This window comes from Entelurus aequoreus, linkage group LG05, assembly GCF_033978785.1.
Source record: "Entelurus aequoreus isolate RoL-2023_Sb linkage group LG05, RoL_Eaeq_v1.1, whole genome shotgun sequence".
Lineage (NCBI taxonomy): Eukaryota > Metazoa > Chordata > Actinopteri > Syngnathiformes > Syngnathidae > Entelurus > Entelurus aequoreus.
The window spans coordinates 22,946,091-22,962,101 of record NC_084735.1 but is presented as its reverse complement, the minus strand read 5'-3'; the positions used below and the strand labels follow the sequence as shown (position 1 = coordinate 22,962,101).

The window sequence follows — 16,011 nt, the reverse complement described above, 5'->3', positions numbered from 1 at the left end:
GGCCAGTCCAGTACCCGCACTCTTTTACTATGAAGCCACGTTGATGTAACACGTGGCTTGGCATTGTCTTGCTGAAATAAGCAGGGGCGTCCATGGTAACGTTGCTTGGATGGCAACATATGTTGCTCCAAAACCTGTATGTACCTTTCAGCATTAATGGCGCCTTCACAGATGTGTAAGTTACCCATGTCTTGGGCACTAATACACCCCCATACCATCACAGATGCTGGCTTTTCAACTTTGCGCATATAGCAATCCGGATGGTTCTTTTCCTCTTTGGTCCGGAGGACACGACGTCCACAGTTTCCAAAAACAATTTGAAATGTGGACTCGTCAGACCACAGAACACTTTTCCACTTTGCATCAGTCTATCTTAGATGAGCTCAGGCCCAGCGAAGCTGACGGCGTTTCTGGGTGTTGTTGATAAACGGTTTTCGCCTTGCATAGGAGAGTTTTAACTTGCACTTACAGATGTAGCGACCAACTGTAGTTACTGACAGTGGGTTTCTGACGTGTTCCTGAGCCCATGTGGTGATATCCTTTACACACTGATGTCGCTTGTTGATGCAGTACAGCCTGAGGGATCGAAGGTCACGGGCTTAGCTGCTTACGTGCAGTGATTTCTCCAGATTCTCTGAACCCTTTGATGATATTACGGACCGTAGATGGTGAAATCCCTAAATTCCTTGCAATAGCTGGTTGAGAGGTTTTTCTTAAACTGTTCAACAATTTGCTCACGCATTTGTTGACAAAGTGGTGACCAAAAGCCACTAAAATAGGAGCACAAGACAAGAACTAAATTACTACACACAGGAAAACACCAAAAAACTCAAAATAAGTCATAGCTTGATGTGACAGGTCGTGACAGTACACCTAATTTGAGGCAAGAGCTATAGTGATGCATGGTTGGTTATGGTTTGAATTCAAATCCAACAATTGTGACAACGTCTTTTTATTTTCAATATCGGCTGCATTTTTTTATGTTTTCAGCTGGTGGTGTTTTCAATGAAAAAAATGCGCCTTGGCTCAAAAAAGGTTGAAAAACACTGCTATAGTGTATAGTAAATATAAAATAGTTTGTATTTTTGTATTCTGCTCACAGTCTCGTTTGGTGTCTAAACCTGATGCGGCCTAATCATCACTTGTACCGGTTCAGTGGTATTGTCAGCTTTCGCTTCATTTAAATATTTTAAAATTCAAGTATTGAATTTAACCGCTCCTGCCACATTTATTTTCATGTTTAGAAACCATGTCTTTTGAGTTAAGCCATCTTAATTCTGGCATGGTCACTTGTCCCATTATTTAGTTGCTAAAATTTCTACAGTGTTCCCAAGTAACGTATATACTAGCTAAAATGTTTTGCCATCCCTTTTCAGATAGCAAAATGCCACCACTAAAAAAAAAAGAATGAAACAGCAGCAGGACCTTACATTGTTATTTAAAAAGAGTAATGTTAGTGTAAGTAAAATTTACACTACACCTAAATATACTCGACCATTTGTCAACATGTATGAAATTATAATAGATATGATGTGCAATTATGTTTTACAGTAGAATGATAGAACATAGAGTAGTGAGGCAGGTCAAGTAATGAAAGGTGGACCGAGGAAGCTCAGAATTTTATTTTGACATAAGAATAATTAAGGCAGGGAAGAGAATGGAATGTCAGGTGGAGCTTTAGGGTGTAAGGTGTTAGGAATTGGTGAGGTGGATCCCAGGGATGCAGAGACGTAAAGTGTATACAATTGTTCTTCCTTTTATAAGGAAATATTTTAAAATCATATTGATTAAAATCAGAAAGGAGAACAGTTGATGACTGATGTCGAGTTAATTCTATAAGATACATTTAATTTATTATGATTATTATTTAACTATAGCACTATATGGTTCGCGTTATGTTTTAAGTCAAATGCTGATACAGTACATTACTATATGTAATGTTGTCTGTTGTAAGTACGTTAATGCATTGCAGGAACATCACAGCTTGTGGCAGGGAGCGAACCGACAGGTAAAAAAGAGTAACATGTAACAGTGGCTTTTTTTCAAGAGTTGACAGACAAGTGGTAAATGGTGTTGCTTGCTTGTAGTAAGTGCAGTTCGGTGGCTTTGTGTGACATTGTGACTTTTGCCACACCCAAAATGTATGGGCACTCAATTTCTATCGAGTTGTCCAGTGCTTTGGCAAATTAACAAGCAGACAACAGACACTGTCTGAGGAAAATTGTGTAAGTGTAGGTGTAACACTAAGCTGCGAACCAATCCATTGACAGCTGAAGATCTTGTATTGCCAGATAAAGCCAAAGCAAAAAGCAGGAACCTAATCTTACAGCCACTAAACCAGATCCCCTCAACACCCTGACTGCGCCTAGAAATTCTGTCCATAAAAGTTACGAACAGAATTGGTAACGAAGGGCAGCCCTGGCCGAGTCCAACCCTCACTAGAAACAGCTTACTGCCGGCAATTGCGGGCAAGGCTCTGACACCGGTCATACAGGGAGCGGACCGCCACAATTAGACGGTCCGATACCCCATACTCTCTGAGCACTCTCCACTGGACTTCCGGAGGGACACGGTCAAAGGCCTTCTCCAAGTCCACAAAGCATGCAGACTGGTTGGGCAAACTCCCATGCACCCTCAAGGACCCTGCCTAGAATATACAGCTGGTTCACAGTTCCACGACCAGGTCGAGATCCACACTGCTCCTCCTGAATCCAAGGTTCGACTATCCGGCGTAGCCTCCTCTCTAGTATACCTTAATAGACCATACCTGGAAGACTGAGGAGTGATGACTCGCATTTTTAATGTTGAGTGCTAAGAAACGACTTCAGTCAAAATACACCAGCTGATTGATTGATGAAGAATTTATTTTAAATTTGCATAGGAAAGGGTGTTTCGTGACAGTACAGATTCACTGGTAACAAGGTCAAATAAAAGAAAATTATTCAAGAAAGCCAAAGCTCGTTTCAATTGAAATCCTTTTAACTAGAATAACATTGGAAACTATACAGATAGAACACAGTAATGTGGAGAAAGTGTTAAAAGACATAATTTACTGCAATAAAATAAATAAAGATTTGAAATTTTAAAAAAGTGAAAGACTTTGTCTATTCCCAGTTACTGGTAGGCACCGCCTTAGGTGGCTTTTCAAAGCGGCTTTGAAGGGAGACGCTTTTTTCTGGCTATCAGTAAAGGTTACTTTGGTGAGATGTGAGGCACACCGCTCCACAAGGAAACCGAAAGCAAAAGTCCACAGAGGAGGGACTTTCACACATGCTAATATTGCCAAAAGACACAACCCACGCAGCCAGTTTATGTCCGCCATTTTACATTGCAGCTTTCAAGCCCTGAAATGGCGGTTCACTCTTGGCAAACAGTTCCATACCACTCCCTATCACCACAATTGGTGCACTGTCTTGTGCACATCTTAAGCACGGACAGTTAGGATTTGTCTGGGAGGCTTTGGGCAAACTGAATCAGTGGGTTTGTGTCAATATATGTTAAAAACCAAGACTACTTAAATCCTAACTACAGTATATCGAAGCATGACTTTAGTCACCTTGCTTTTGTATTTCATTCCTCAATACTATCGCACAGGGGTCTCAAACTCGCGGCCAGCAGGCCAATTGCAGGCCCAGAGACAATATTTTGCGGCCCCCATCTTAATAGGAAAGTCTAATGTTAGTGCGGCTCGCAAGTTTTATATAAATGGCACTTTACAGTTTTGAGTGTGGAGCTCAATTAACCTACCAATCACGGTAGGGTATGTGGCTCTGAATAAGTGAAAGTTACAGCAGTGTTGCTGTGGAGAGTTTTCTTCCGTGCCTAGCTGGCTGCCTCGTTTCTATTGGGTACACACGGAAATGCGTCCCAGCACGCTGCGTTCACAACACTTCAAATAAAAGTTTCGGAAGTTGCTGCCCAGCGGAACATTATACGTATATGTCATGGCTTACTGTGGTGGATCCCAAAAAGCGCAGAGGACAAGAGCGGCGACAAGTCCTTTTAATGTCCACAGAGTCAATAATTAAAATACAAAAACTACGGTGCCAAAAGAACAAAAAGGCACTGCAACAAAAGGCTCAGGCACAAAATCCCTAAACACAATGAGCAGGCAAACAAGGCGCTTAGTGTCCGTCGGCAATAACAGTCTCCGATAACCCAGACCAATTATAGGGTAACATCGTTATTTGTGGGTCATTATTTTGTATTTGCATAGCGCTATTTGCATTGTACTTGCTTTGCCTCACATGATGAACACTACATATATATATATATATATATATTTCCAATTATTTTTCAAGTAACGGCACGCCGGATGACACGCCTTTTTGCACTCGCTATTCAAGTACTTTGTACTATCTACGAATTCCACGGTGTTCATGTCATCTTGAAAGACATCAACATCGAGCGCAAAAACAAAGAAGACTGCTACCGGGCTATTATCCACCGCCGTGCTGTTGAATGGGAAAAAGCGGAAATGACGCACATTAAGGAAATGACGCACATTAAGGAAATGACCTTCTCCATGCATTGATACGTTCTCCGTGCGTTGGCTAAACACGACAGTGACACCAGGTGGAATTAAAATATATTCTGCACATGTATGTACTTATTTTCTTATTAATTTGTTTATTTAATTTTAATCTTATTTTGTGTTAATAAAAAATAAGTATAAAGCCATTTGAGAAGTTTGGAATTTTTTCAACAAAGCTTTTCTTGTGGAATACCTGATGCAGCCCAGCCCCCCGCCCAGACTCTGCTTTCAGTGGCCCCCAGGTAAATTGAGTTTGAGACGCCTGCTAGAGCAACAGTTTTATGAACAAAATCACCATAACAGATGATGCAAAATCACTGATACCATTTAAGTTTTTTAATTGAGGTCATTTTAACACAGCAACCTTTGTTTACTCATTATAAAAGGCTTTTATTATTAGGTTTTATTTTAATTATTTATTTTAAGTTTTAACAATCCTTTGACAAAACTTGAGTCATACTGTATATGTACTGAGATAAATATAATAAATAATACATTTGTTGTATTATCATAACAGTGTAGAACCTTGGAAATACATAATGGTAAATGGAGCCTGTCAGTAGCTTCAATTTGTGGCAAGCTTCTCTCTCACTTTGCAGTAGATCCCTTTCTTGGCCAGCAATACTTGGTGGGTTCCCAGCTCTTGAACTTTGCCGCCACCGATCACTACGATCTGATTGGCCTTCTCGATGGTGTTGAGTCTATGAGCAATCACCAGAAGAGTTTGGTTGAGGCGATTGGCCAGGTTTCGCAGGACCTGAAGGATGTGAATACAATTTGGCTTGAACGAGCTTTGGCATGGACTTCTGCAATTTCAGTGGCTAAGACAAGTAAACACGACACACTGATACAAAAACATTATTAAAACTTATGATTTACCATTACATAGTGTTTCATTTAGACTTATTTGTCTTGTTTGTGTATCAAAATGCACCATTGGTCAGAAAAGTCCCACTACAAACTACAAGTAATCTTCCTGGAGTCTAACGCACTTTCCCCAACCTTCGATTTGAGGGCCGACTACGGTGGTGGTAACACGGCAGCGGCGACAATTTCCCCAGTTGTTCGAATAGAACGTTAATGGAGCTGTTTAAAGCATGTTGGAATGGAGATGTTTTGAGGGTGAAAAAACAAGTTAATACAGCCAATGTGAACGCTAAACACCAGCTACAACAAAAACACAGCACTTCCTCATTCCCGGCAGAGTTGGCAGCAGCAGCGACGACATCAGTAAAACTGGCGCCACTGGCGGAGAGTTTCTCTAGCAGGACATTTGTATTGGTCTAGGGCTTCCTGGAGCTGGAGGGGTGCATGTCCCGCCTTGAGGAGGAGAACAGATGGCTTGGGCATGCCGTGGAGCCCAGGGGTCTGGACATGGCTCTCTGGTCGGCTCCTTGGAGCTAGAGAGACTGAGGGCAGCGACTGGGGACTCTTGTTGGTCACGGGGACTTCATTGAGGTGTGGAATTGGACTTGGATTGTTTTGCTGAGGAATCCATCCATTCATCTTCTTTCGCTTATCTAGGGTTGTGTTGAAGGGGAAGCAGCTTCTGCAAAGAAGCCCGGACTTCTTTCCCTCCTGAGCTACTTCCTTCATCTCCTCCTAAAGAATCCTATTGCTTTCTCAGGCCAGCTGGGAGTCATTGTCTCTTCACCGTGGCCCATCTTACCCAGATGCCCGAGCCACCTCATCTGGCTCATTCAGTTTGAGGAGCAGTGACTTTACATCAAGCTCCTCCCAAATGACAGAGCTTTTCGCCCTATCTCTAGGTGAGAGCCTTGCCACCGTATGGAGGAAACTCATTTCGGCCGCTTATACCTGCAATCTTGTCCTTTAGTCACAACCTTAAAGCTCATGACCAAAAGTGAGGATAGGAACCTAAATAGCTCGGTAGGTTGAGAACTTAGTTTTTCGGCTCTGCTCCCTCTTCACCACGTTGGACCGATTTGCCTGCACATCTAACAATACACTCGTACCTGTCTTGTGAGCAAAACCCTAAGGTATTTGAAATTCTCCACTTGGGGCAGGATTTCGTCCCCAACTCGAAGATGAAGCTCCACCTATGCTGAGGAATTTTTGTTTTGTAGAAACAGCATGGCGTCTCTTTGGAATGTAATTTTTCTTTTACGGGTTATTTGATTAACAAACCTTTTGGTTGTGTGTGTGTGACACAGCAGTCACTCTCTCCCCAAGCTTAAATAATTGTTTCACAGTACAAGGTGAGAAAGAAACTGTATCTCCATTCTTCCGTATGTCTTGCATGTATGAATCTTTAAAGTCTTTGTTGCAACGCGACTCTTGGAAGGAATATTTAAAAAATCCTCCACAGCTTTGTCACGCCCATCTTGATGTTGTCTACGTCTTCAAAACGAGTCAGGAAAGAGGAATCAAACACACGGAGTCTGGTCTTATCATTGGTACTTTAACTTCAACTTTAACTTATGAGTAGGCAAGTTGCTCCTGCACGGCCATGAGCAGCTGTGTTGTAATTGTGAAAGTAGCCAAGAGTTGTCCTGCAACAACTTCACCTCTCTTTGCGCACTACATGAAGCAAATGCTGCAGGAGTTCAATGTACAGTGGATGTGCTGGTTGATCATCTGGCGCTGCGGCAAGAACCCGCAGTGGACGATGCCACCTCACACGGAAGAATGCAAATAGCGTAAACAATCTTAGAACTTTTCTGCCACAACTTGCAGTTTTTGCAATTGATGCTGACAAAACCTCACATCACCATACCTTGTTTTCACTGTCCTCATCCAGGGAGCTTGTTATTTCATCCAGAATCAGGACCTGTGGCTGCCTGGCCAGCGCTCGAGCAACAGCGATCCGCTGCCGTTCGCTCTTAGATAACAAGCTGCCCCCCTCGCCTACCTCTGAGAGACCCCAGAAAAGACGCATCAAAACACAAGCCTCCATTTTCTCTCCTACTTCAAACCGGACACCCTTACCTGTATCGTAGCCTTTGTCCAGCTGCATAATGAAGTTGTGGGCGTCAGCCAGTCGAGCCGCTTCCCGAATGGTGTGAATGGAGCAGTCATCAAGTCCGTAGGCGATGTTGTCTTTAATTGTGCCTGAGAAGAGCACTGGCTCTTGGTTTACCAAGGCGATCTGTCAAAACACCAACAGGTTTGTTTGGTATGAAGCTGGGCACATACTACTGCAATGTGAGTGTTCGATTCCTTGACATAGTATCTTCAGATTGTTGTCGTTTAAACCAGGTAAGGGACACTAATGTGCATTTTAAAGTAGGGATGCGATCTCTAACAATGACATGGTAATTTGTGAATTACAGTAGGAAATTCTACTTCATGAGCTGCATCACAAATAAACTAATTATACTCGAGGACTCATCGCCAACACTTCTTCGCTCTCATCGTTTGTCAGCGATCCTCGCCGGCTAAGGCAAGCTTCTCTGCCCTGGTTCTATTCGCTACTCACCATGCCTTGAATAGAATGGCAGCATTTCTTTGTGATGCAGCTTAAGTAAAATCGAAACATTATTACTTTACAAATTAGATTGCATGGGTTTTTTGTTGTAACTTGTCATTAGAATGCAGCATATGTAGCACCATGTAAGCAAGCGTGCCATGTTTTTGACTCGATAGATTATTTTCAGTCTTTCTATTCATTTCTATCAAGAAAGTACCTTAAAGGACCTCCAATGAAGAACAGCAGTTACTTAAGGCAGAACAAGACAATGAATCTAATAATCAGGACTGCCCTTCCCTATATGCAGATCACGCGCTGTGCTTATGGCCCAGCGATCAATGGCGGCTACCCTTTTGCGTGAATAAGCAAATATAAAATGTCAATTAATGTATGACAGAGGCGCGTGGCTGATGAGAATATAATGACAAATTTGTCCAGTGTGCTGGGCTGTCATACTGGGATCAGAAGAAATGCAAGTTTTAATTGTGACTGATCAACACAGCAGTTGCAATTTTGAGCCTCTCACCTTCTTGCTGAGGTAGCGGCAGTTGTAGGATTCCAGGGGAGCATTGTCCAACAGGATTTCACCGTCCCGTGGCTCGTACCAGCGCTTCAGCAAACACGCACAAGTGCTCTTCCCCTCTCCCGACGGTCCCACCAGCGCCGTCATCTCACCCGCTCTCAGCTCCAAAGAGAAGTCCTGGTGGAAAAGGTGGTTGCCTTCATGCTTTAGTGCAGAAATCAAACAAGGACGGTGTCAAACCCACCTTCAGCACAGGTATGTCAGGGCGTGTTGGATAGGCAAAGTTCAGATTGCAGAAGACAATGTGTCCTTGAAGCTGATTGGGTGCCAGTTCCCCCTTGGTGCTGATCTGAGGTTCTCGATCCAGATACTCAAACACTTTAGCAGCGGCCCCCACTGAGTTCAGCATGTTGCTGCAGATGTAGATTAGTGCCTGACAGTAGACATTAGGGGTGTAACGACAACTGCCAGCAGGTCATTCTCCAGTAAATATTAGTCAAATTAAGATTGATTGATTGGCAATCAGTACACGGAGTATTGAGGTGCAGCGACGTTTCAGTGATCATACCATGATGTTGTACTGAAGATCTGACTGGTAGAGGATGAAGGTGACTAGGTGGCCGGTGCTCATTTGCCCCCTCTGGATGAACAACCTGCCATACCACAAGATCAGCACCTGCATCACCAAATCTGTCAACTACACACACACACACACACACACACACACACACACACACACACACACACACACACACACACACACACACACGCACCAGCTATCAGACCCCTGCTCCCAATCTCCATAAATCCTTGCTGTACGTGCAACAACACCTCACCCTCCTTCCGAGAAGGTACACAATCTTGACAGTTTGCCGCTGGTTCTTGAGGACGTTCGTGTCCAGCAGCCGGTTGTCATAGTGACGGGCCTCGTGTTTTTCAGCGCTAAAGCTCCGTACCGTACGGATACCCAAAAGGATCTCATGGGCCGTTTTTTTTTCCTCGGCCAGGGAGTTCTGTATGGCCAGCTTCAACCGCTGGAGAAGAAAATGTCCCACAAGCTGGCAGTGAGGACTCTGCGTAAGAGTAAAATTAGCACGGAAATTCAGGGGTGATTAGATGGTGCATGACCTGCTCGTGCTTGTTGTAGATGTTCTGTATGAGGGTCGTAACCGGGACCACCATCAACACTATAAGTGTCAGCTGCCATGATAGTTGCAACATTAGGACCAAGTTGGCAACCATCTTGATGAGGTTCCTCAGCAGAACGTTGACGTTGAGACACGCTGTATCCCCCATCATGCTGGTGTCCGTAGACAACCTGCTTGTGAGTTCACCTGCACGCAAAGCACATGCGCTTAAAAAACCCCCACTGTGTCCCTCTGGGTTGGAGTGTGTCAATGAAGGCAATGGTGATAGCTGTGTCTCAATTCGCATACTGCTGTGCTTACGCTTAGTCTTTATAGTGCATAACCGCTGTCACACTGGTGTCAATCACTGCGCACTCACTTTTTTTGAGGTCGACATCCTGGTACTAACAGTGCGCTGCATTTTGCCGTACTCCATGTCAATGCACTTTTGCACTCTAGAGTGTTGGTACGCCAGTACGCCAATTGAGACACAGCCAAGGTCTGCTCCTAGGCCTTACCTGTCTGTACCGTCTCGAAAAACCCAACTTCCTGTTTGGTCAAAGCTTCAAACAGTTTGCAGTTGACTCTGTACGTAAAAGAGCTTCTGGCCCACGTAAAGAGACCCCCTCTGCAGCCTGCGCCCAATGAGCTGATCAAACAAATGACAACGTCAAGACACATCAGAGGGCTTCTGGGGTGCAAGGTCGTTTATGCGCACCTTCCCAAAGAGTAGAGGCCCATGAGGAGGAGCGCTGAGAAGAATTCATTTGGCAAGTAATTAGCACGCAGGTTGTCAATAATCTTCCCTGTGTAAAACTGAATGGACATCTGACCTGAGACACACACACAATGAGACATACTAGTGATGGAAAACGGAATTCCTTTCACTGACACGAGGTGACTGAGGTGATCTCGCAGAAACTCGCACGCCCTTGTGAGTCAATGATTCTCGAGTTTTGATCCAGTACCTGTGAGTCGATTAAACACGTGGGCTGTGATGTACAAAGCTACAGTAGAACACTGCCAGTAAGTTTTGAAATAATTGCATTGACACTAAAACAAGTATCCTCCAGGATTTCTGTGACTTTTTTTTATGATTTGATTTGATGAAATTTGATGAATTTGCTATCAGTGTTTGCAGTGTTCCTTATAATCTTAACCTCAAAAAGCACAGGATTTACACAGGAAACGTATAAGTAGATGCTATATTATAGCAGTAAAAGCATAGACTCAGAGCTCCTTGTCAAACTACTGTATGGTTTAAGTATAACCAATAATACTAATAAATAATTATAGAAAGAAACACCCCCAAAGGTTTCCTCATTGTACGCTGTCTGCTCTGTCGTCCACAAGTTGGAGACATTCTCTGTGTTTATTTTGAACTAGAAATGTATTTGTCTATCTTAAACGTTAATTTATGTTCCAACACATTACCCGCCGCACATTAGTGTGAATGTTGTCTATCTGTGTTGGCCCTGCGAAGAGGTGTCCAGGGTGTACCCTGCCTTGCGCCCGAATGCAGCTGGGATAGGCTACAACCCCCCGCGACTCGGAGAGGGACAAGCGGTGGGAAATGGATAGATGTATTAGGAACATTTGTGAACTGTTGAGCAATCAATAGCGCAACTTTTTGTTGATAAATGAGAGACGATGCGATTATTATCACACTTCACAATCTCTATGTCATGTAAATGCTGTGTGTTTGCTAGGTCAATACATGTCAACTAGGAAGTGAGGACACAGTGTGTTGCTGAATGTTTATGTACTTATTAGCACTGTAGACAATAACGGGAAGTAAGTCTGAGCTACCAGCACGAAGACAGGTGTGCCGTTTGAGCAAAAAAGAGTTACTATGTTGTTAAATGTTGTTTTTCCTGCTTGGTCTACACAAGAAACAAACATAACTTTTGATTAGACAGTTGACGTGCGCGTTTGAGAGCCACTCGATTGGCGAAAATTGAGCTAAATGGCTAAAATGCGCAGGGAAGTTGCAGGCCTTTGACAAAGTTGCAAGGTTGCGCATAAATCCTAGAAATTCGTTGAAATAGCATCCGAGCACCATCAGGCGATGGTCTGGAGCCCCATTAGGCTACTGTTTATTTACCTGAATCAGTGCAGATTTGGGCGTATTTTAAAAGGTTTAGAGGCAAATATAAAAGTGATCATGAAAAAGAAATTTAAAATGGGATAGGGTGGATTTTTACAATCAAGAAAAATATATTTTTTAAACATTTCAATCATTTATCACCACCGTAGGTTACTGCTCGCTACAACCTCACTTCATTTGACACCCACGGTATTTAAAGAAGAAACGATTAGAGGCACATCATGTCTTTACATATGGAGGGGTCCACAAATTAAACATTAATCTGTAAAAGACTAAGTTGGACTTATTCGTGCATCGCTAAGTACGGTACATGATTGACATAACAAGTGCCGTGCTGCTATGATCGTGACGCTAATGAGAAACCGGATAAGTTTGTTTGCAGTTGATTTCCTGCTACAAATATTAGTCTCATTTACAATTCATGTTGTTTTTATGTATTTGTCTCATTATTTAGCTATAGATGTCCCTGTTGTTCAGCATGAATCTTTGCTAGCAATAGCAAGATTGATGATAAATTGAACTGGAAATCCCATGTTAAAAATATACAACATAAAGTAGCAAGAAACACGTCAATAATGAATAAAGCAAAACATGCTCTAGACCAAAAATCACTTCATATTCTCTACTGCTCGCTAGTGTTACCATATCTGAGTTATTGTGTAGAAATATGGGGAAATAACTACAAAAGTACACTTCATTCATTAACGGTGTTACAAAAAAGATCAGTTAGAATAATACATAATGTTGGGTATAAAGAACATACAAACCCTTTATTTATTGAATCAAAAATACTGAAATTCCACGACATAGTGAATTTGCAAACAGCTGAAATTATACACAACACAAACTATAACCTGCTACCCAAGAATATACAACAATTATTGTCAAAAAAGAGGAGAAATATAATCTTGGAGAAAAATGTAATTTAAAACATTTGTATGCACGTACAACACTTAAGACCGTCAGTATATCTGTATGTGGAATTAAATCATGGAATGGATTAAACACAGCAATCAATGTATTAATATGATCCACTTCAAGAAACTCTTCAAACTTAAAGTGTTTACAAAGTACAAAGAAGAAGAACCATGATAAACATTCTGAATTTATTTCATCCATCCATTCATTTTCAAAATAATCTTACTCACCTCACCATATGAAATGTAACTTACTTCGCCGAGTATTATTTATTTATTTTTATTGTGATTACTTATGGAGTATATTGTGAATTAATTGAGAACAGGAAGTGAACAAAAAGTTTTAGCAACTGTTATGTAAAAGAAACTGGGTAGGATTAAATAAGCTCTGCTTCTTCCTACTCCTTTTCGAACATGTTGAAGAGAGAAACTGGAAATTGTGATGTGTCATGTTGTATGCTTGCATATTCGAAATAAACTCAAACTCAAACTCAAGATGCATATGCTGTTGAGATTTATTAATCTAGTTTATTAATATTATTAAGGATATTTTCTTGATGCTCACAAATATCACCAAAGACACTATGTGTCAAGTAAAGCACTTGGCTTTCCTGCACAACAACTAAGCTTTTAGTTTTTGTTATAAAAGTCAAGAAAGAAAATAAGGTGGATTGGACCAACAATTAAAATATTTATTACTGGGACTTAACATGACGTTAGTTTATTTGCACAAGCAGGTCTTCGTAGCTGTATTTAGGCGTAGCAACCACAAATGAACACAAACTAATGCGATCTCTTGTCCTTTCTTTATGTTTAGTTCTGCTCTCAAACACTACTAAACACTATAGTAGAGAAAAGAACCCTGATTGCATCACAGAAGGTTTCTCAAACAAATCAAATGTTCAAACAAGCGGTCCTTGTATTCCAAAAGATGAGGAAAGTGATATTTTTTTAGAGCCATTTCCTTTTGATGCACTTTTTTTTTCTCTGACTTTAAATTTAACATCTGCTTAATTGTTTTCAATGAATACTCAAGCCTGCTGAACCGCTGCTGTTGCACTTAAAAAAAACAAGAACAATTTAAGAAAATGATGTGAGTGTGAATGTTGTCTGTCTATCTGTCTTGGCCCTGCGATGAGGTGGCGACTTGTCCAGGGTGTACCCCGCCTACCGCCCGAATGCAGCTGAGATAGGCTCCAGCACCCCCCGCGACCCGAACGGGACAAGCGGTAGAAAATGGATGGATAGATATAGATGGACATTGAAGAACATAAAATACAAAAATACCACCAAAGCGTGATGATGTTTTTTTACTCATCATTCTACAATACTAGAGATGTCCGATAATGGCTTTTTTGCTGATATCCGATATTCCGATATTGTCCAACTCTTAATTACCGATTCCGATATCAACCGATACCGATATATACAGTCGTGGAATTATCACATTATTATGCCTAATTTTGTTGTGATGCCCCGCTGGATGCATTAAAACAATGTAACAAGGTTTTCCAAAATAAATCAACTCAAGTTATGGAAAAAAATGCCAACATGGCACTGCCATATTTATTATTGAAGTCACAAAGTGCATTTTTTTTTTTAACATGCCTCAAAACAGCAGCTTGGAATTTGGGACATGCTCTCCCTGAGAGAGCATGAGGAGGTTGAGGTGGGCGGGGTTGGGGGGTGTATATTGTAGCGTCCCGGAAGAGTTAGTGCTGCAGGGGGTTCTGGGTATTTGTTCTGTTGTGTTACGGTGCGGATGTTCTCCCGAAATGTGTTTGTCATTCTTGTTTGGTGTGGGTTCACTGTGTGGCGCATATTTGTAACAGTGTTAAAGTTGTTTATACGCCCACCCTCAGTGTGACCTGTATGGCTGTTGACCAAGTATGCATTGCATTCACTTGTGTGTGTGAAAAGCCATAGATATCATGTGACTGGGCCGGCACGAAAAGGCAGTGCCTTTAAGGTTTATTGGCTACACAGCGGCGTTTTAAAAAGTCATAAATTTTACTTTTTGAAACCGATACCGATAATTACCGATATTACATTTTAAAGCATTTATCGGCCGATAATATCGGCAGCCTGATACTATCGGACATCTCTTTACAATACCAATACTTGTTTCAGTGTCAATGCACAAATTTCAACAATGCCAAGGTTGACAACTTACTGGAAGTGTTCTGGCTTCCTAGTAATGCAACTCGGGCACGAAAGTGAAAGTTGATTTGAGTAAAGTACCTGTGGCCCATTTATAAAACTGTGCGTGGAACTGCTGAGATTAGGAAAAACATGTCCATGTTTTGGCTTTCTTGTTTGTTATGACTCGTACTGGTCACGTTATTAGGCATACCGACAATACTGTCGTTTCTTATAATCTTAGTGTACTTACAGACAACAGCCAGGGTGAGGAAGAAGAAGGCAGCGAGCATCGCGGGATAGTCCGGCTTGTACATGCGACCACTCTCATGAACAACACCCTGGGCTTGTTTTGCGTCTTTCCTTCGCCATCGGAGACCGGAGGAGCGTTTCCAAAAAAAGGCAGCAGCCAGCGAGGCTCCGGTGCACATCAGCCAGCAGCGCGCGTCCGCCACCACGCCGCACTGGTTGTCCTCCAGGGCCCAGCACCGCGGTCCCGGTCGCCATCACGGCCGGAAGTGCACAGTGCCCGGCGAGGAGGCGAGCCGGTACCGGCGGCAGTCCTCCGAGCGCCGCCACTGTTACCGCGCGAGCGCCGAACACCTCAGCAGCGCAAACACCCACGCATAACTCGCACAGGTCCCGTGCGCGAGTTCCACGACCACGGCGCGTACACAAAGAAGGCGTCCACACAAAGTGCCAAAGTCAAAGCAGTCACTTGACGAAGGACCAAACTGTTCGCCATTTTACATGCAGTGTTAATAAGCTTTTACTTTCGTTTTCTCTTTATTTATATCTGCACACAGCATCAGTGCTGTAGGGGCGGAGAGCCATCTAGCGTCATTTATTCCTGTATGGCAGGGGCGTCACTAGCTTTTAAGGACAGGGGGGGGGCTTAGCCCCCAGGAGATGCACAGGATTTGATTGATTGATTGATTGATTGATTGATTGATTGATTGATTGATTGAGACTTTTATTAGTAGGTTGCACAGTGAAGTACATATTCCGTACAATTGACCACTAGATGGTAACACCCGAATAAGTTTTTCAACTTGTTTAAGTCGGGGTCCACTTAAATGTATTCATGATACAGATATATACTATCAGATATATACTATCATCATAATACAGTCATCACACAAGATAATCACATTGAATTATTTACATTATTTACAATAATTATTTACATTATTTACAAGGATGCGAGCGAACGCAGCGCACGAGCACAAAACTT

At 42.4% G+C, this 16,011-nt stretch overlaps 1 protein-coding gene across 1 annotated transcript; it reads right to left on the bottom strand.

Annotated features, from left to right (window-relative positions):
- Positions 1-2,846: 2,846 nt before the first annotated feature.
- On the bottom strand, positions 2,847-15,572 carry tap2a (transporter associated with antigen processing, subunit type a). The gene is given in 14 exon segments (XM_062047429.1): positions 2,847-5,291; positions 7,272-7,408; positions 7,484-7,643; positions 8,491-8,664; positions 8,732-8,920; positions 9,056-9,184; positions 9,324-9,521; positions 9,616-9,821; positions 10,133-10,263; positions 10,333-10,447; positions 15,031-15,259; positions 15,261-15,367; positions 15,370-15,444; positions 15,447-15,572. Coding segments are annotated over 14 exon segments (2,118 nt in total). The 5' UTR covers positions 15,523-15,572; the 3' UTR covers positions 2,847-5,099.
- Between the last annotated feature and the right edge of the window lie 439 nt (positions 15,573-16,011).